Here is an 18,964-nt window from a genome sequence, read left to right as displayed (position 1 = left end):
CCATTTAGACACAGATGTGTGCATCTGCTTCTGTCCTCAACCTCTTGGGTGTGTGACATTTTGTATTCAGAGGCTGGTGTCCTCCCCTCACAATTTCACAGCATCTGAGCAGTTTCCTTCCTTCTCAGGACCACAAAACCCAAAGTCCTCCAATGAAGATGAAGGGGATACCGCAGGAAAAAAAAATAGATCAGCAAATACCTACATTTCATGCCACAGTGTGACCTCAGCCACGATTCTGAATAGCTTTTAAAGGAGGTTGAAATTCATGATGCTATGAATTAAAATCATCGTAGCTGTGGTGGGTTCATGTTCCTGAGCTGTGAAAGGGTTTCCTTAGCTTTGGCTGAGTGTTTTAAGGGCAGGATTCGGCCCCAACCAACCTATGATTATTCCCCCGCCATACGCACAAAAAAGGGGGCTGAAACGCGTGGGGCCGCCAGAGGGAACCGTCCTGGCCGGCGAACCCAGCCGGTCCCCTTTTCGGGAGAGATGGGCGGTGATAGAAATTTGAAATATAAATAAAATAAATTTGCTCCGCAAACTCCGCTTCCGCGCCACCCGCCGCTGGGCGCCCATCTCAGGCCCCTCGCCGACCCTGAAGCACAGAGAGGGGTCGGCATTTTTGCCCCACCTGACTGCCATACTTTCATTTTAACGCAGAAAAAGGCTTCTGGGGCCCATCTGGAGGCTTGTTGTGGGGGAAATGACCCGACTGAGGCGGCCTCCTAAGGCTTTAGGAGGGTCCGGCGTGGAGACGCGGCCTCAGCGCCACGGCTTCCCGCCATTTTGGGGCCCCGCTGCAGCCTGCGGCTCCCATCATCCCCTGCCAACCGGGAGGCTGGGAAAGGAAAGCCCCGGGAAAAGCAGGGGCCGCGGCCCAGCCAAGCCCGAGGCCCCGGCTGAGGAGCAAGCGAGGCGGCTTGGGCGCCCTTTCCGCGCGACGCGGCATTGACGGCGGCCAATTCTGCAAAGGCAGGGCGCAAGGCGGGGCGGCGGAGCTTCCCGCCCAGCCCCCAGGCGGCTAGGTGCGGCTTTCCGAATCGCCCCGCGCGCCCTCTGCCGGGCTTGACGGCCCCGCCGCCGAGCCAATCGCACGACGCCCGGGAGACAGGCCGGCCTATGCGGAGGAGGCGGGGGCGGGGCGAGGCCTCCCGGGAAGTAGCCGTGGGCCGCGCGGCCTCCCTCCCCGCTTCTCTGCCTCTCGCGCGCATCGGGAGGAGGTCGCTTTCTCTGCCGGAGCCGCCGCCGCCGCCGCCGCGATGTCGCTCTCCCACAAGCTCACCCTCGACAAAGTCGACGTGAAGGGCAAGCGCGTCGTCATGAGGTGAGGCGCCCTTGCTGGGTGGGGAGGGGGCGCTGTGGGGGCCGCGGGGCCGCGCTGATCCGGGAGGCCGCACGGGCCGCGGGCCGCCCCGTGCGCGCGTCCCCTCAGGGCGCGGACGCCGCACCGAGCGGCGCTTGAGGTCGTCGCGCTGGCCTGAGGCGCCGTCCCGGGGCTCTCCCTGGCGGACCTTCGGGGCCTCCAGCCCCGCGGGAATCTGCAGAGAGGACGGGGGGCGCCTGGCTGTGCTGAAGCGGTTTGCCCGAGGAAAGATCTTCGGGACGTGCCAGGGAATAAAATCATCCTCAGCCCGTTCCAACAGAACACGACCGATTAACGGCAGAATTTGCAATAGGCCCCTCCCCCAAAGTACTACTTACTGGGTACAGTTTAGTGAGATTTAGTTGCAAATAAGCTGCTAAAGAATGCAGTCTTTCCATCCTGGGGGGGGGGGCTGGGGGGAAGGCGCTGTTCCTCCGGGGCTTGATTGACGTGCAGGGTTTAAATGCCAGATTTGTTCCAGCCGTGGCAAAAGACGGGGGGGCGGGGACGGGCACGGGCTGGCGGGCAAGATAGCAACGCGAGGGACTGTGCGCCCGAAAGCTGCAACTGAAATGGGAAAGGGGCACGCTCTGGCCCTAGGTTTTATTATAGATAACGGTCCATCTACAAAAACTGAAATTTGGGCGTCTCCTTTAGCAAAATAGGGCTGAGGCAGAGAATTAAAGGTGCTTAAATCTGACGACTGGGGAAGGCACTGGCAAACCACCCCGCTATAGTCTGCCAAGAAAACGTTGCAAAAGCGGCATCCCCCCAAAGGGTCAGAGGTGACTTGGTGCTTGCACAGGGGACCTTTCACTTTTTTTCCCCCCCAAATCTGTACCTGAAGAGGAAAAAAGCTAACAGCTATCATTACAATTGTGCTGTTTCATACAGCATGCAGGTGATGTTTTAAATAGTTTTTAAACCTAAAAGACCTTAAAAAAATTAAATGAAACATTTGCTCAAGGTCATTGAGGACTAGCTAGGATTTAAGATGTTTGGAAATTCTGAGTAGTATAAGGAGGGGTTTTTTTAGCATTGAAAAAGGGAGGATCTCTGAATCTACATCCAAATCAGTATTTTTGTCGCCTTGAAGGCTGGATTTCTTTCCTGTTGCCTGCTACATATAGAAGGGATATGCTGCCAGGCTTTGCTGTGTAACTGCCAACATCCCTCAGTATTGGATGTGCAGACAGTGCCTGCTAGGAGTTGCAGTTTAACAATATCTGAGCAACAACCCCTCTAATGCGTTGCTCAGAGTGTGTTGGACGGCAGGAATTTGTCGTAACCTGCAGGCTTCATTCTGGAACCTGCTTGAATTACCAAGGGCCCTCAGTACAGCATCATAAATTAACCTCTAATGATTCATTTCTTCCATTTATAAAAAATCAGAGTAATTTTGTCCCAGGGACAGTGTCCACTGCCATAATGGGCATTGATTCACATCCTCTTTTTCTTTCACAAGAGTGTTTGTGCTAACAGTGTTTAACAGCTTGCAACGTAGACAAAGTCCTTGCACCCTTTTTTTTTTTTTTTTATACTGTGTGCTTCCCCTTCTGTCTGACAGTGATTGAAAGAAAAGGGATTGAGAATCTGATTCACAAAGCTCTTCAAATGGGTTTCCCATTTGAAGTCCTACATTTGTGGCCCTGTGTAGTAATGGAGGCTTGATTCAGATGGGAGAGATCAGCAGCTCTCTTGTCTTTGGTTAGCTCCCTTCTCCATCCCACTTACACCTCTACATTCACAGCCTAAATTGCTGTCCAATTTATGAGCCCACTTAAGTTTATTTGAATTATTAACATTTTCTACATGTTTAAGTTGTCCTTGGAACAATTATCTTATTTTTGTTACAGCTTCCCATTTTTATTTAAGTGACTTAAATATTAAATAGTGTTAATATTCTGGAATTAATTAAAAGAAAAATTGATGTGATCTGTTGCTTCGGTTGAGCCTTTGAAAATATGGGGATTGTTGTTTTGAGATCGTGCATTCAGAGTAGAGCCAACACATTCCCTTAAGTTAGCTTTTCAGTTGCTCAAGACAAAATTCAATTTTACAGGTTGTGGCTTGCTACTTATACTGTTCAACATAATTTCCTGTTTCCTTCAGCTTTGGGGCAGAAAGCATGCTTTGTAAAAAAAAAACAGCCCCTGAAGCTCCTCCTACCTTTCAAGCTGAGTAGAGCAGGCTATTTTTGCTGAGCAATTGCTGTTAGCCATGTGAAATAAAAACTTGATTTTTTATTGCTATTTGTTGTTGCCTTGAATTTTACCTTATTCATGCTACCAATAAACCTTTGCAGCTGGTAAATGTTTAGCTCCAGACCATTACTTTGCTTGCTAGAAATGGGATGTCATAAGGTTTTATTATTTGTAAAGAGGAAAATTACAGATACAAAATATTTAAAAATTATAATTTACAAAAAGTCAAGTATACCTGCAATAAAGTGAATCGACAGTCCTCAGAATAGCCCATTGTTCTAGCTGAGACTGAGGTATTGGCTCTTAAAAGCTGGCCAGTAGGTCTGTTCCCCATATTTATCTACTGCTGTATGTACCAAAAGACCTGGGGTTGTAGATTGGGGTGGGGGGCAGCAGTGAATATAAAGGAGTTTAAGCACTTAGCCAAGGAAAACCAGAGCTTGTAATAGACCAAAATGCAAATATAATTTGTACATTAAATAACTTGACCATAACTATTTATTTATTTTTATTTTTTTCTTATCCCACCTTTATTATTTTTTTAAATAACTCAAGGCGGCGAACATACCTAATACCCCTTCCTCCTCCTCTTTTCCCCACGACAACAACCCTGTGAGGTGAATTGGGCTGAGGCAGAGTGTCTTGCCCCAGGTCACCCAGCCGGCTCTCACGCCCAAGGCGGGACTAGAACTCACAGTCTCCTGGTTTCCAGCCTAGCACCTTAACCACTTGACCTGAAGTCTGTCTAAAACCTGACCTTTATTTTGAAACCATTTGAGTGATAGGATTCTTAATTAGTTGATCAGAGGCATCCAGGGATAGCAACGTTAGCAGCATCTGGTGGTTTTGTACCCAAATATAAATCTGATATAGGACATTTTTTTAAACCTTGTAGGATTTTAATGATTAATTCCAATCCAATGTTTTAATTTGTTTGTACAGTAAAACTTTACCATATTCTTTTTAAGGGTTGATTTCAATGTACCAATGAAGAATAACAAAATAACCAACAATCAAAGGTAAGAGCTTTTTAACTCCTAAGAGTTCTGGGTAGTTCTCTCTATGGACTGCAAGTCCATATGAGACCATGGGTTGCTTATATTAGTTTTAAGACTAATCGGTGTCATCTCCAAATCAGGCTTTTAAATATTTTGCAGGTTCATTTGCTCTGTCAGATTTGTTGGAGTTGACAGCCAGTAAGGTAATTGATCTGGCTTCGTATGAGAGTTCTTGTTTCCTGCTAACTCTTTAGTGCAAAGGTGCATCCTGAACCACTGATTTTAAAACAGATGGAGTATCGCTGAAGATGTGACTCTCCTTGCCCTTGAATATAATACATATGCTCTGTAGTGCTGGTTTGCATCTTTCTGTTAGCCTGACAAAAGAAGATGAAGCGAGGCCGATCCAAATATGCCCACAGAACTTCTCCTGGGAGATTATCTTTCTTTTGGCTGAAATGAGCTTTGTACCTTCCTGTGTTGCAGGTTGAAAAACCCAGGACTCACGGACATTCAGGGCAGCTGTATGCAAAACGTAATGCTGCTTTAAGTGCTAGAAAACCTTGTTTCATTTAGAGGGGGGTATCCTTTAAGCAATCGTTTGAAAAAGGCTTTCTGTAGAGTTAAAGGCATAAGGATAAATATATAGTCAGCTTTTATATATCAATAGAAGAGAATCTCTGTAGCTCAGGGTTGAACTGTGGAGTCCTTGGTGCTCTCTGAGCCTGGCTGTTTGCTTGCAGACATTTCGTTACCTGTTCAGTGCACTAATGTCTGCAAGCAAACAACCAAGCTCAGAGAGCAAGGACTCCACAGCTTTTATATATGTTTGTTGCCCTTGCACAAGATCTCTTATTTTAAGGCTGTGATAATGTTTATAAGATCAGAATGGTTTACATGTGGCAGGATTATTGAAACTTCTGAATTACATAGTTCAGATCAAGGTCATTAAAGTAGTTCAAGATGTACAAATTAGCATGCAGGAGATTCTATAGGTGGGATTTTGTGATGGCAAGAGACCATGTGATGCTATAATGTATAGCAGGAATTGGTGGCCCCTACATGTTTTGGATTATAACTCCTTTCATTACTGACAGCTGGGCATGCTGGCTGTTACTTATGGAACTACCATCCTAAGTGTTTGGAAGCATCTGATTGTTTATTCATGATCCACAGACTCTTACGTTGCTGGCAGAGCCCATGGATCCTTCTGTGCTAATATTTGCCCAAAATACAGCAGGAGAGTCTTATAGTGGAGATTGCAAGTTAATCTTTCCACTTTTTCCTCTGGTTTCATAGAATCAAGGCAGCGGTTCCAAGCATAAAGCATTGCTTGGACAATGGAGCCAAATCTGTAATATTGATGAGCCATCTGGGCCGACCCGACGGAGTTCCTATGCCTGACAAATTCTCTTTGGAACCGGTAGCAGCTGAACTCAAGTCACTACTTGGCAGGTAAGGTATCCTGGCTGTGATATAAATGCTATAAAATATCCTTCAGTTTAGTAAACTGAGGCTATATATCTTGGATTGTCTCCAGGGACATCATATTCCTGAAAGACTGTGTGGGTTCAGAGGTGGAGGCCGCTTGTGCCAATCCTGCAGTTGGTTCAGTTATTCTCTTGGAAAACCTCCGATTCCATGTAGAAGAGGAAGGAAAAGGGAAGGATGCTTCAGGCAATAAGGTGAGACTGACTGCTGTGAGTGTCGTGTTGTGTTTCTCACAAAGAAGTTAGGTAATTAAACCACGTTTGATAACCTGTTAATAATGCTTCATGTTGTTAGAATGTAGCTAAGGAATGAGTTAATGTAACAGGAAGAATGGCTCTAATTTCTCTGCAGCAATGTTCTAGGACAGCTTTATCATGAAGCTTTGGACTCTTGGCTTTGGGGGCGGGGGGAGAGGAGAGGGAGCGTGCACGTTGGGTTTCCCCTTACTGGCTTATTTTGCTGCAGAATTGCAGGGCCCTGTTTCCACATGCACATTTAGGCAGTGTCATAAAATGTTCCCATTCACCCCATTCATGGGGTGAGCGCGTACTGTTGGACAGTGTGGTTTGAAAGCATCAGTATGCTTTCAGGAGGGGGTTCAATCACAGTTTATCTTTTCCAGAAAGAAAGCCATGACTGCTTTTGGGCGTCACTACTTAAAGGTACATAGGGCTCTTCAAGCAGTGGCATCCCCACATCCACCACACTTCTGTTTTCACCTTCTTTTTTTAAGCTGGAAATATAAGGGGCCAGTGGGAAATGGCGTTTATTGATTCATTCCTTTACGGATAGCCCTTTCCTCATTCCTTTGCCATGAAAGAACCAAGCAATCCCCCAGCTTCTACCCAGCTTGAAGCCTGATGCACTAGAAAACTATTTTTAATTTTCAGGTTGCATTGTCAGATCTTAGACTTGTTAGCTGTAATCCTTTCCAGTAATGGACACTGAAAGCCATGCAGAGAGCTAATAAACTTGGATGAAGTTATAAAGAGTTGTGGCTTTTTGAGAGATGGAATTTGAGTTAAAGCAAAGAAAGGATGAAGATTCTAAATGAAAAGTCACAAGGATGCAAGGAAAGTTTGACAAAATGCTCTATTAGCTGGTGAGATTTTCCTATCACATACTGTACTAGGAAAAACCTTTGAATGAGGATCCACATGTTTTTCAGGCAGCCATCTGGTGTCCATGCCATCTTGTACCTCTGACATTTCTTGAAGGTCATTGAGAGAACTTGGTCACAGTCAGTTTCTTTTCTTAGAATCTCTGACCCCATTAAGCCTCAAGCTGGTTTCCCTTTTGAACTATTCTGAGTTTAAAATACTGTTATACAGTATGATGCCCTTTCATAGGTTGATAGAGACTAGCCATACAGTGCTCTGAAAATGTATGCAAATGAACTTCTGAAGACTACTTTAATTCCCACTTGAACTTCTTGTTATATCCTGTTACTCTTTCTTACGTATGAAGTGAGTTAACTCACCATCACCTTCATTTACATTTGATTCTTGTTATCCTGCCTTCTCCATTTGTCTCCTTCAGTTTTGGTTTGAAAGCCCCATTAGGCATGGGCTTGTGCATTAAAGCACCATGCACATTGATTGGCCTGAGTAATAATCAAGATATTAATCTGTAAAACATTTTTAATTAGTTGATCCCTACCAACCTCTAGATTATTCCCATGGGGTTTTGAAACATCCTGCCACATAAAGTATAAATCATTTATACAAAAAAATAAAAGTATGGGTGGCTGGAGTAGCTTTTAAGGAATGGGGGTTTTTTTCTCATAATTCCTCCCCAAAACCCTCTAATGAGTTGAGAGCAGATCCCATCAGGACAGTGTTGTCTGTTCTTCTGCCGTTTATTACACAGGTGGAAAGAGCCTGTATCAGTAGTTTCAGTGCAATTCTCAGGGCTGCAGTTTATCTGAAAATAAATTTTAGGTGGGGGAGTATATCCTTAAAAGTTTAGGTGGGGCTTGCTTTTCAGTGCTAGCGTTCTTTGGCTTCCAGTCCCCCTTCCCATAACAGTGAGGCTTACAAAAAGGCTCCCTAAATCTACACTGCTGTGCAAGGGAAGCTTTCAGCAGGAAGAGGGCAGGTTTATCAGTAGAGAGCATGGTTTTGTTACAGGTGTGGATAACTGTTTCTTTAATCAAGGGCATTCTGGGTGGCCAGGTCAAGAAGCCAAAAGTGTATGTATGCGATGTACTTCTTACTCCATCATCCTCTTCCTGCTGAAAGTTTCCCTTTTGCCACCCCTTGCATAGAAGTGCTAGGTTTAGGGAGCTTTTTTGTAAGCCTCACTGATGTGGGAAGGGGAATTGGGGATTGAAGAATGAATGTCTTGAATTCTTGAATGTCATGAATTCACTCTTTTTTTATTTTCTGCAGATCAAGGCTGATTCTGAAAAAGTGGATGCTTTCAGAGCATCACTTTCTAAACTGGGAGATGTTTACGTTAATGATGCTTTTGGAACTGCACATAGAGCTCACAGGTGTGTGTTCGTTGTCACCGCTGTCTGTCTCTGTTCCTCTGTCTTGTGGCATGAGGCATTCTTTTAGAACAAACCCTCTCAATATACTGAGAGGGCTGGTTCTTACACAAGTTACTATAGTAAACCATTTTTATTTTTGAATGTTTCCAGACTTGAGAAAATGTAATTAGTCTTTTGCAAAAGTTTGGATTTCTACCAGCAGTTGCAAACCGGCTATCTTACATAAATATCTTCTGGAAGCTGTAGTCCAGAGTATCTGTTGGGTTCAGTTTTCCTTAACCTGGAACCTATCAGTTGTATTAGCACTGACATTCAGCTGAATGGAAAATGTTGACTACTACAGGTGTTGGGTACATGCTCTTGAGTATTAAAAAAGCTACTAGAAGTGTCTTAGTAAGGTACAGGGAGAGACTAGCTATCATACGTGTTGTAAATGTGCTCTTTGTCAAGCAATATTTTTAGATTGAAGTTCAGATTTGTGGAGGAAAATAATGAACATTCTTTAAAAATTTCATTTAACAAAAAAAAAGGCTCTTGAAAGACCATTTCCTTATTTTCTCTTAGATTTTAATCCATATTATTGTAGAATCTGCAAGTCAAAAAGACCGATATGGTCTTGTGAAATACCATGACTTTGGGTGGTTTGGCTGATATTTTAACTGAATACTTTCCTAGCTGTAGACTTGAATTGTTTTAACTGAGTTATGTTTGTAGGATCAAATGAATGGGCACAGGTGCTCATCTGTATTGCATATTACTGAGGGTTTTTCCCCCCCTTGTGCCACAGTTCCATGGTTGGGGTCAATCTGCATCGTAAAGCTGCTGGCTTTCTAATGAAGAAAGAGCTGGATTATTTTGCTAAAGCTCTAGAGAACCCAGAGCGCCCCTTCTTGGCAATCCTTGGAGGGTAAGAACCAAATTGTTTTCTTCTTCAGCACAGATTGTTTTCCCTTAAACTTGAAAGAAACCTAATTATTAGTTTGTTGGGGGTTATGATGTGGACAGATTTATTGCCATGTGTCTTTTGGTGATTTAAAAAAAACTGCCCCAGGCTTGCTTAGTGTATGCTATTATGAGCTGGATCAATCAAAGTAGTTGTGTGTGTTTGACCTTTCAACCAGAGTTAGTGCATATACCGCCTATTCAGCAGTTCTGTGTGTAAATTGAAACTTCTGCCATTATGCAAGAATGATACCACTGCAGCTGGACACATGACTCCTGCAGCTTTCAAGCTAAATGTGGGATTTCTTTTTAAGAGGAAACATCTCCGAGAGCAGATTAATAGATCTAATCCAAAGACACATATTTAATGAAAGTATGCTGAGTTGTAGGGTAATTCGGTTTTGGCTTAGTGTGATGCATCAGTGGGAAAGAGAGCATCACAGACAACTGTTGCCAAATCTGGCCAGACTTTGAAATTAGTTGTATGGAACTGAAGTAGGGAAGGGAAATTCTCTGCCAGAATGGGGCCTGGATTGCAGCTGCAAGGGGTGTGTGTACGCCGGATAGTCCAACCCCCTCCTCCTGGCCTCGGCCCAGTCTTCTCTTGTTCTCCACTTGGGCCACTTCCATAGCCAAGAGCTCACTCTCCCAGGGGACATTATCAATGCAATTGTCCACTTCGTCCTTGTCTCACACAGGCTGGCAAGCATAAATGCTCACTCAGAACCAAAAGGCTTCTGCTGGCACATGACTCCAGCATGAAGTCAGGCCGTTGAGCCCTGCCATCCTCAGAGCCTGGCTTTTCCTCCAGTTCACTCAGGAGGTTTCCAAAGAAAAGAACCAAGAGCAGAATCTGGCTCAGCCTGCCTGGCTCTTCACTTAAGGGTTTGGCTCAAGGAACAGCTGAAGTGCAGGAACCATCTCAGTCTCCATTCCCAAGACTGGGGAGACATAATGTCAAGTGTCTTGCTGTCTCAGGCACAATTATCTGTTCAGGCAGCCATCTGAGCAATAGGTAGAGGGACTCCCACTGGATGGGCACATCCAGAGGGATCAGGGTTTGGGGAGGTGGGGCTCAACTTGCCCCAGTCCTAGCATCCCTCTCCTCTGGCAGAAACAACCAGTGATCTTACTACCCATGTCTAAGAGCACTGGTGGCAATCTTAGTGCCATCAGGAAAGATCCTGTGCTGGCATTCTCTAGACCAAGACCATCCTGAACAATCAGTGTCGGTTTGTGAGCAATGCCACCAGTGCTAGCAGAGTGCCCCAGCCAGCAGCATTTTGTATGGCCACCTGGGTTGAGATTTGGCTGCCTGCACATCCAGCCCATAACCACGAAGTTCACTGCCATGACCACCATCTGGCATCCCACAGTGTACAAAATAGCAGCTGTAGAACTGAAACCAAAATGGACTGTTAGACCTGCAGTTATAATTAAATAGCTATTAATTGGTGTTAATAATGGTGGATAACTTTAAAAAATGCAAGCCTACATGTAGAGAATAAAATACATTATAATTAAGAGGAAATAAAAGAGCTCACAGTAGTGAGAAATCAAAGGAACTATGGTTTGAATTTAGAGCCCTGTGAATTTAAACCATTGTATTTATTGCTGTTTGTTCACAGGGATATTAAGAATTGCTGTAGGGAAATAATGTTGATTTCCTGGTTATATTTTACTTTGGAGAAACACAAATCCATAACAGTAGCTGTCCAGAAGTAGGTTTCCCAGAATCACTTTGTTTCCGACGGGCAGCTGACTTGTGAGGAAGAAAGAGGTTGGACGTCTGCTTAGTGCAAATTGGCGCTTACAGGAATGACTACGTGCAGCTTCTGCTACTGGTTATCAGTATTACACATTTGGGCATGAGAGGGCAGCACAACGTGGTGAATGGCTTTTGGAGAGGGGGTGTTTTGGTTCGTATTTTGCTCTTTTTTTCTTTTTCCTTTTCGTCTGGTCACTGACATTAATACAATATAATCCTTTTTTTAAAAAGTCCAACTGTTAAAAAATCTAAATTGTATTAATTATCAATAAAAACAATTTATCATTATCCAAAATGTATTAAGGTAGACCCTAAGCCTGTTGTTCCAGTCCCTTTTACAGAATGGGATAGTACTATTACTATCCCATTCTGTAAAAGGGACTGGAACAACAGGCTTAGGGTCTACCTTAATACATTTTGGATAGTGATAAATTGTTTTTATTGATAATTAATACAATTTAGATGTTTCAGGCGAGAGTGGAGAATGGACTTACAGTTTCATCTTCTGTCTTGACGTGAGAGAGAGCCAAGCTTACCATCCATGGATGTAGCTGTGTTACACCTTTCTCTCTATTTTAGCCTGTATTTGTATAACTCAAAAGAAAAAACAAGTTTACATGTTTTTCCCATTTAAAAATAATGTGGAAAAACATGAAATCATGTTCTATCACGACTTACATCCTGTTTTTACAATCTAGTTAGCACTGCTGTGCTGCTTTCAGTCTCAAATGTTTTTATTTCAAATGCTCCGCAGAGATACAGCATTTAACAACTTGGGTTTCTTTTTCTCCCTGCTCATCAGAGCTAAGGTTCAGGATAAGATTCAGCTAATCAGTAACTTGCTGGATAAAGTCAATGAGATGATTATTGGTGGTGGAATGGCCTTCACCTTCCTCAAAGTACTCAACAATATGGAGGTATGCTGCGGTTCTGTCTTTAGTTGAGCAAAGAAAATGCATAGGAAGGATTCTTTGTGTTGATCAGTGTTAAATATTTAGTCAGTTTTTGGCCATATGCTTAAACAAGACAACTTTCCCTTGTCTATTTTTTATATAAGCTCACATTTGACTAAATGGGTTGGATATTACTTCTTTGACCAAGCCACTGCAAGACTCCTGATTTAGCTCTGAACTTTCAGAAGTCACACTAAAAAAGATTTTCTGCAGCCTCATCTGCCCATCTGTGCACCGGTCACTTCATCCATTAAGAGAGAGAATATATATTTGCACAGCTCTTGCTTTTGTGGCACTAATGGGCTTCCTAGCAGCTTGCACCAGCACTTGGCGGCCACCAGGTGTGCTTTCTTTTGCTTCCAGATTGGCAACTCTTTGTTTGACGAAGAAGGATCAAAAATAGTCAAAGATCTGATGGCCAAGGCAGAGAAGAATGGGGTCCGGATCACTTTGCCTGTCGACTTTGTCACCGCGGATAAATTTGATGAGAACGCCAACACTGGGGAAGCTACTGTGGCCTCTGGCATCCCTGCAGGCTGGATGGTAGGTGGAAGAAAGAGTTGCCACGCTTCTTTCTCCTCTGCGCTTGCCGGAGGAAGGGCTGAACGGTATATTTTGTCCCCTCGGTCTTAGGGATTGGATTGTGGCCCTGAGAGTATTAAGCTCTTCATCGAAGCGGTGGGCAGAGCCAAGCAAATTGTGTGGAACGGCCCTGTTGGCGTCTTTGAGTGGGAGAAGTTTGCCAGAGGAACCAAAGCCGTGATGGATAAAGTTGTGGAAGTTACTGGCAAAGGCTGTATCACCATTATCGGTACAAACTTTTCTGTTGTCCTTCTGGGGGTCCATTTCAGATTAGTACATCTTGGATCAATTTGAGTATCGTCTCCTTTCATGGGAGGAACAGAGGGCATTGCCTTACATTGTCCAATTCAGTAATATCTACACCACCTGTCTGATTTGATGCCCTCTAAATGTTTTGGATTGTAGCTCCTAACAGTGTTGGCTAAGAATGATTGGAGTGGTACGTCAAGAGAACCCACCCACTGGAAGTGGGTCGCTCTGAACTTTATTTCAAATGGTTTTAACAGCAAATTGCACGTTTTGGTATTATCCCGGTTCTGTGTCACAAACAGTCCAACCTCTTTTACTGTACTTTGCTAAACAGGTGGCGGAGACACTGCTACGTGCTGTGCTAAATGGAATACCGAAGATAAAGTTAGTCATGTTAGTACAGGAGGTGGAGCCAGCCTGGAACTTCTAGAAGGTAATGGGGTGATGATGATGGTGATGATGATGATGACGACCCATGATGAGTTAATAGCATGTTTTTCATATCTTGCCTTGAGCACTGCTCCTGCTGAATAGTACTTGCACTCTAGTGGTCTAGGTAGCCAGGTAGTTGATGGGAAGAACATACACTGCAACAACATTGTTCAGAAAAAAATGTAGCCACTGATTTTCTCACAAGTACTTAACTTGAGGCTCCATAAGACCTTTTGACATATGCGCTTTGTCTAAGCAAGGTGAAGAACTTTGGTGCACGGCTTCTTAAAAGTATGCAGAACTTCTTCGTGCAGTCATTGGGCCCATCAAATGTCCAAGCAGCACGTGTCATACAGCCCTGTCTAGAACGCGTGGCCTTGGATTACCATTCACTACCACTGCTCTGAAGCTGCGTCTTATCAATGAGTTGGGTAGCATCAAAAACTTACTTTTAAAGTGAAGATAATTTATAACAAAAAGGATCCTTGTAGCACCTTAACCATTACCAGATTCATTATGGGATAAGCTTTCATTGGTGTAGTGCATTTCATCTGATGAACTGAATTCTAGCCATACAAATATATGACAAAATACATGGCTTTTAAGGTGCTATGGGATTCCTAGTTTTGTTGGCAAAGACTAATGTTGTTGCCTCTTTGGGAAAAATTTATAGCTATTTCTTTATGGGCTGTATTGTTCTGTGAATAGCTCTTGATTTCCTCTAGTAATTAAGCTGTTTCCCAATACGTATAAATTTTGTCTTGCTGTTGCCTTTCTTACTCTCCGAAAAAGAAGCCAAACTAAAGTATTCAGCAACTGTTATTACCAGAAATGCCATGCTGGACAGGCCCTTTGTCTCTGTTGCCTAGGAAATAACGCTGAAGGGGAAAGAATGTGGACTTGTAGAAGGCCTGTGATAGTGAAGGACATTTAGCATTCATGCTGTAGGTTTTCTTAGGTTGCTCTAAACTTTGGTGGTAAAGTTTCCTGAGAATATTATGCATACTTAGTAAAAGTATACATTAGCGGGTCATAACTCCCTAAAATCTAATATTAAAGAATTTATGAGAATTATAGTGTGACTTTGTAGAACTCATAAATAGATTTCCCCCCACTTTTGCTATTTTAAAATACATTTGGTGGAGGACTTAATCTACTTTCTCATAGTGTCTGAATTTGGATTGGAAAATTTCTGATTAACATTTCACCAGGTGCCCTAGATGAGCTGCTACTTCAGGGATTTGTTGTTTATTCATTTAGTCGCTTCCGACTCTTCGTGACTTCATGGACCAGCCCACGCCAGAGCTTCCTGTCGGTCGTCAACACCCCCAGCTCCCCCAGGGACGGGTCCGTCACCTCTAGAATATCATCCATCCACCTTGCCCTTGGTCGGCCCCTCTTCCTTTTGCCCTCCACTCTCCCTAGCATCAGCATCTTCTCCAGGGTGTCCTGTCTTCTCATTATGTGGCCAAAGTATTTCAGTTTGGCCTTTAATATCATTCCCTCAAGTGAGCAGTCTGGCTTTATTTCCTCGAGGATGGACTGGTTTGATCTTCTTGCAGTCCAAGGCACTCCCAGAATTTTCCTCCAGCACCACAGTTCCAAAGCATCTATCTTCCTTTGCTCAGCCTTCCTTATGGTCCAGCTCTCGCAGCCATATGTTACTATGGGGAACACCATTGCTTTAACTATGCGGACCTTTGTTGTCAGCGTGATGTCTCTGCTCTTAACTATTTTATTGAGATTGGTCATTGCTCTTCTCCCAAGGATTAAGCATCTTCTGATTTCCTGACTGCAGTCAGCATCTGCAGTAATCTTCGCACCTAGAAATACAAAGTCTTTCACTACTTCTACATTTCTCCCTCTATTTGCCAGTTATCTATCAAGCTGGTTGCCATAATCTTGGTTTTTTTGAGGTTTAGCTGCAAGCCAGCTTTTGCACTTTCTTCTTTCACCTTCATCATAAGGCTGCTCAGTTCCTCTTCGCTTTCAGCCATCAAAGTGGTGTCATCTGCATATCTGAGATTGTTAATGTTTCTTCCAGCAATTTTAACTCCAGCCTTGGATTCCTCAAGCCCAGCATGTCGCATGATGTGTTCTGCATACAAGTTGAATAGGTAGGGTGAGAGTATACAGCCCTGCCGTACTCCTTTCCCAATCTTAAACCAGTCTGTTGTTCCGTGGTCTGTTCTTACTGTTGCTACTTGGTTGTTATACAGATTCTTCAGGAGGCAGACAAGATGAATTGGTATCCCCATACCACTAAGAACTTGCAACAATTTGTTATGGTCCACACAGTCAAAGGCTTTAGAATAGTCGATAAAACAGAAATAGATGTTTTTCTGAAGCTCCCTGGATTTTCCATTATCCAGCGGATATTGGCAATTTGGTCCCTAGTTCCTCTGCCTTTTCTAAACCCAGCTTGTACATCTGGCAATTCTCGCTCCATGAATTGCTGAAGTCTACCTTGCAGGATCTTGAGCATTACCTTACTGGCATGTGAAATGAGTGCCACTGTTCGATAGTTTGAACATTCTTTAGTGTTTCCCTTTTTGGTATGGGGATATAAGTTGATTTTTTCCAATCTGATGGCCATTCTTGTGTTTTCCAAATTTGCTGGCATATAGCATGCATTACCTTGACAGCATCACCTTGCAAGATTTTGAACAGTTCAGCTGGGATACCATCATCTCCTGCTGCCTTGTTGTTAGCAATGCTTCTTAAGGCCCACTCAACCTCACTCTTCAGGATGTCTGGCTCTAGCTCACCGACCACACCGTCAAAGCTATCCCCGATATTGTTATCCTTCCTATACAGGTCTTCTGTATATTCCTGCCACCTTTTCTTGATCTTTTCTTCTTCTGTTAGGTCCTTGCCATCTTTGTTTTTGATCATACCCATTTTTGCCTGGAATTTACCTCCAATGTTTCTAATTTTCTGGAAGAGGTCTCTTGTCCTTCCTATTCTATTGTCTTCTTCCACTTCCGCACATTGCTTATTTAAAAATAATTCCTTTCTCTTCTGGCTAACCTCTGGAATTTTGCATTTAATTGGGTATATCTCCCCCTATCGCTGTTGCCTTTTGCTTTCCTTCTTTCTTGGGCTACTTCTAGTGTCTCAGCAGACAGCCATTTTGCCTTCTTGGTTTTCTCTTTCTTTGGGATGTGTTTTGTTGCCGCCTCCTGAACAATGTTGCGAACTTCTGTCCAGAGTTCTTCCGGGACCCTATCTGCTAAGTCCAGTCCCTTAAATCGATTCTTCACCTCCACTGCATATTCCTTAGGGATATTAGTGAGCTCATATCTAGCTGATCTGTGGGTCTTCCCTAATCTCTTTAGTCTGATCCTAAATTGTGCAATAAGAAGTTCGTGATCAGAACTACAGTCAGCTCCAGGTCTTGTTTTTACCGACTGTATAGATGTCTGCCACCTTTGGCTGCAAAGGATGTAGTCATTCTGAGTTCGATATTGTCCATCTGGTGAAGTCCATGTATAAAGCCGTCTCTTAGGTTGTTGGAAGAGAGTCTTTGTTATGCAGAGTGAGTTGTCTTGACAAAATTCTATCAGCCTATGTCCTGCTTCGTTTTGTTCTCCCAGGCCATGCTTACCTGTAATTCCAGGTGTCATTTGACTGCTCACCTTAGCATTCCAGTCTCCTGTGATGAAAATAACATCTCTTTTAGGTGTGTTGCCCAGTAGGTGCTGCAGATCCTCATAGAACTGCTCTACTTCAGCTTCTTCAGCATCTGTGGTTGGGGCGTATATTTGGATCACTGTGATGTTAGATGGCTTGCTCTGAATTCGAATTGAGATCATTCTATCATTTTTTGGGTTGTATCCAAGCACTGCTTCAGCCACTTTACTATTAATTATGAAGGCTACTCCATTTCTTCTGTGGTCCTCTTGTCCACAGTAGTAGATCTGGTGGTCATTTGATGTGAAGTGGCTCATTCCAGTCCATTGACGCCCAGAATGTCTATCTTGAATCTTGACATCTCACCAATAACCACATCCAATTTGCCCTGGCTCATAGACCTTACATTCCAGGTTCCGATGGTGTGTTGATCCTTAGAACATCGGATTCGCCGTTCACCACCAGCACCGTCGGCCGCTAGCTGTCCTTTTGTCTTTGAGCTAGCTGTGTCATCACGTCTGGGGCTAGTTGAGCTCATCCTCTGTTCCTCCCCAGTAGCATTTTGACCATCTTCCGACCTGGGGGTCTCATCTTCCGATGGTATACCGACATATCTCTGGTTGTACTGATCCATTTAGTTTTCACGGCAAGAATACTGGGGTGGGTTGCCTTTACCTTCCCCAGGGATCGCATTTAGTCTGACCTCTCTGTCATGACCTTCTCGTCTTGGGTGACCCTTCACGGTTTAGCTCATGGCATCATTGAGGTGCTCAAGCTCCAGCACCACGACAAGGTAATGATCCTTTGCTGAAGACTTCAGAGATAGGCCATCCTTTTCCCTATTGGAAGCCACCTTCCCTGTAGCTGCTGCACACTAGTGATACCAGACAGCCGGCAAAGTAGAGCCAGAAACGGATGATCATTGAAATGAATTATGGGCTGTGCATGGCCTGCCTCTGAACTGTTCCTTCTGCCCCACATGCATGAAGAGAACACACTTACCTAATAGAAAGTCTTATTGCCCAGCTTCAAAGTTTTTGTGAACATAACATCTGTTCATACCAGTAGTTAATTTATTTGGGGAGCTAATTCAAATTATTGACTTAGATGTGTCTTTTAATCCTGGATAATAATATAACACACATGAATGAAAATCTGTCACTGAAATTCACTCCCAATTGTATTAATTGTGCAGACATCCTTGACATTTTCTGCAATGGCTCCTGTTCCTTCAGAGTCCTAGACACTTCAGCAGGAGAAAAATAAAGACCCCTGGGGGGGATTATGGTTGAGGGGTGCCTGTAAAGAGGGACCTTTGACTCTAATCTGAGATGATACATGATGAAGCCAACTGATGATGCCTGTGTCTTTTCAACTGTGTGCAGGTAAAGTTCTTCCTGGTGTCGATGCTCTGAGCAGTGTGTAATGCATACAACATGGGATGAATAAACACCGTTTCCCTGATTGTTCCTCTGCGCCAAGTCTTTAAAGCAGCTATTGCAGCACCTCCAAGCAGCAGATCACAGGGTGTAAACTGGAAGCAAGCAGACTGAAAGAACAACAACAGGGGCTCTGTTCTATAAGGATGGCAGTTTACATAACACTGATTTGTCCATTTCTATCTCCTTTGAACTACTGTAATGCTAAAATGGTTTCTGTGATTTCTGGAGTGTACATATTTAAGCCTTTAAAACAGGCAGAGTTCCCTAATGTCAGCTTTTCAAAACCATCCATTCAGCTTCAGTGGTGTTTTAGCTGCTATTTGTCACTTCACAGAATCCACAAGCAGGCAAAGAATATACATTTTAGGATATTAATGTTAGCTTTCAAATAAATGAGGTGCGGACAGAAA

At 43.7% G+C, this 18,964-nt stretch overlaps 1 protein-coding gene across 1 annotated transcript; it reads left to right on the top strand.

The window, feature by feature from the left end:
- Nucleotides 1–1,222: 1,222 nt before the first annotated feature.
- Nucleotides 1,223–18,964, top strand: PGK1 (phosphoglycerate kinase 1). Its single transcript, XM_063313807.1, has 11 exons — nucleotides 1,223–1,327; nucleotides 4,539–4,589; nucleotides 5,868–6,023; nucleotides 6,109–6,253; nucleotides 8,450–8,553; nucleotides 9,341–9,460; nucleotides 12,066–12,180; nucleotides 12,580–12,759; nucleotides 12,850–13,027; nucleotides 13,382–13,480; nucleotides 18,498–18,964. The coding sequence occupies exons 1-11, from the start codon at nucleotides 1,263–1,265 to the stop codon at nucleotides 18,536–18,538; spliced, it is 1,254 nt and encodes a 417-aa protein (XP_063169877.1). The 5' UTR covers nucleotides 1,223–1,262; the 3' UTR covers nucleotides 18,539–18,964.

This window comes from Candoia aspera, chromosome 12 (genome assembly GCF_035149785.1).
Source record: "Candoia aspera isolate rCanAsp1 chromosome 12, rCanAsp1.hap2, whole genome shotgun sequence".
Lineage (NCBI taxonomy): Eukaryota > Metazoa > Chordata > Lepidosauria > Squamata > Boidae > Candoia > Candoia aspera.
The sequence above is the reverse complement of the archived record's forward strand: the minus strand, read 5'-3'. Positions and strand labels throughout refer to the sequence as shown.

Coding starts and splice junctions, on each gene's coding strand:
- PGK1 (XM_063313807.1), top strand. CDS start 1,263: ATGTCGCTCTCCCACAAGCTCACCCTCGACAAAGTCGACGTGAAGGGC. Junction 1,328..4,538: donor GGCAAGCGCGTCGTCATGAG/GTGAGGCGCCCT, acceptor ATTCTTTTTAAG/GGTTGATTTCAATGTACCAA. Junction 13,481..18,497: donor CAGCCTGGAACTTCTAGAAG/GTAATGGGGTGA, acceptor AACTGTGTGCAG/GTAAAGTTCTTCCTGGTGTC.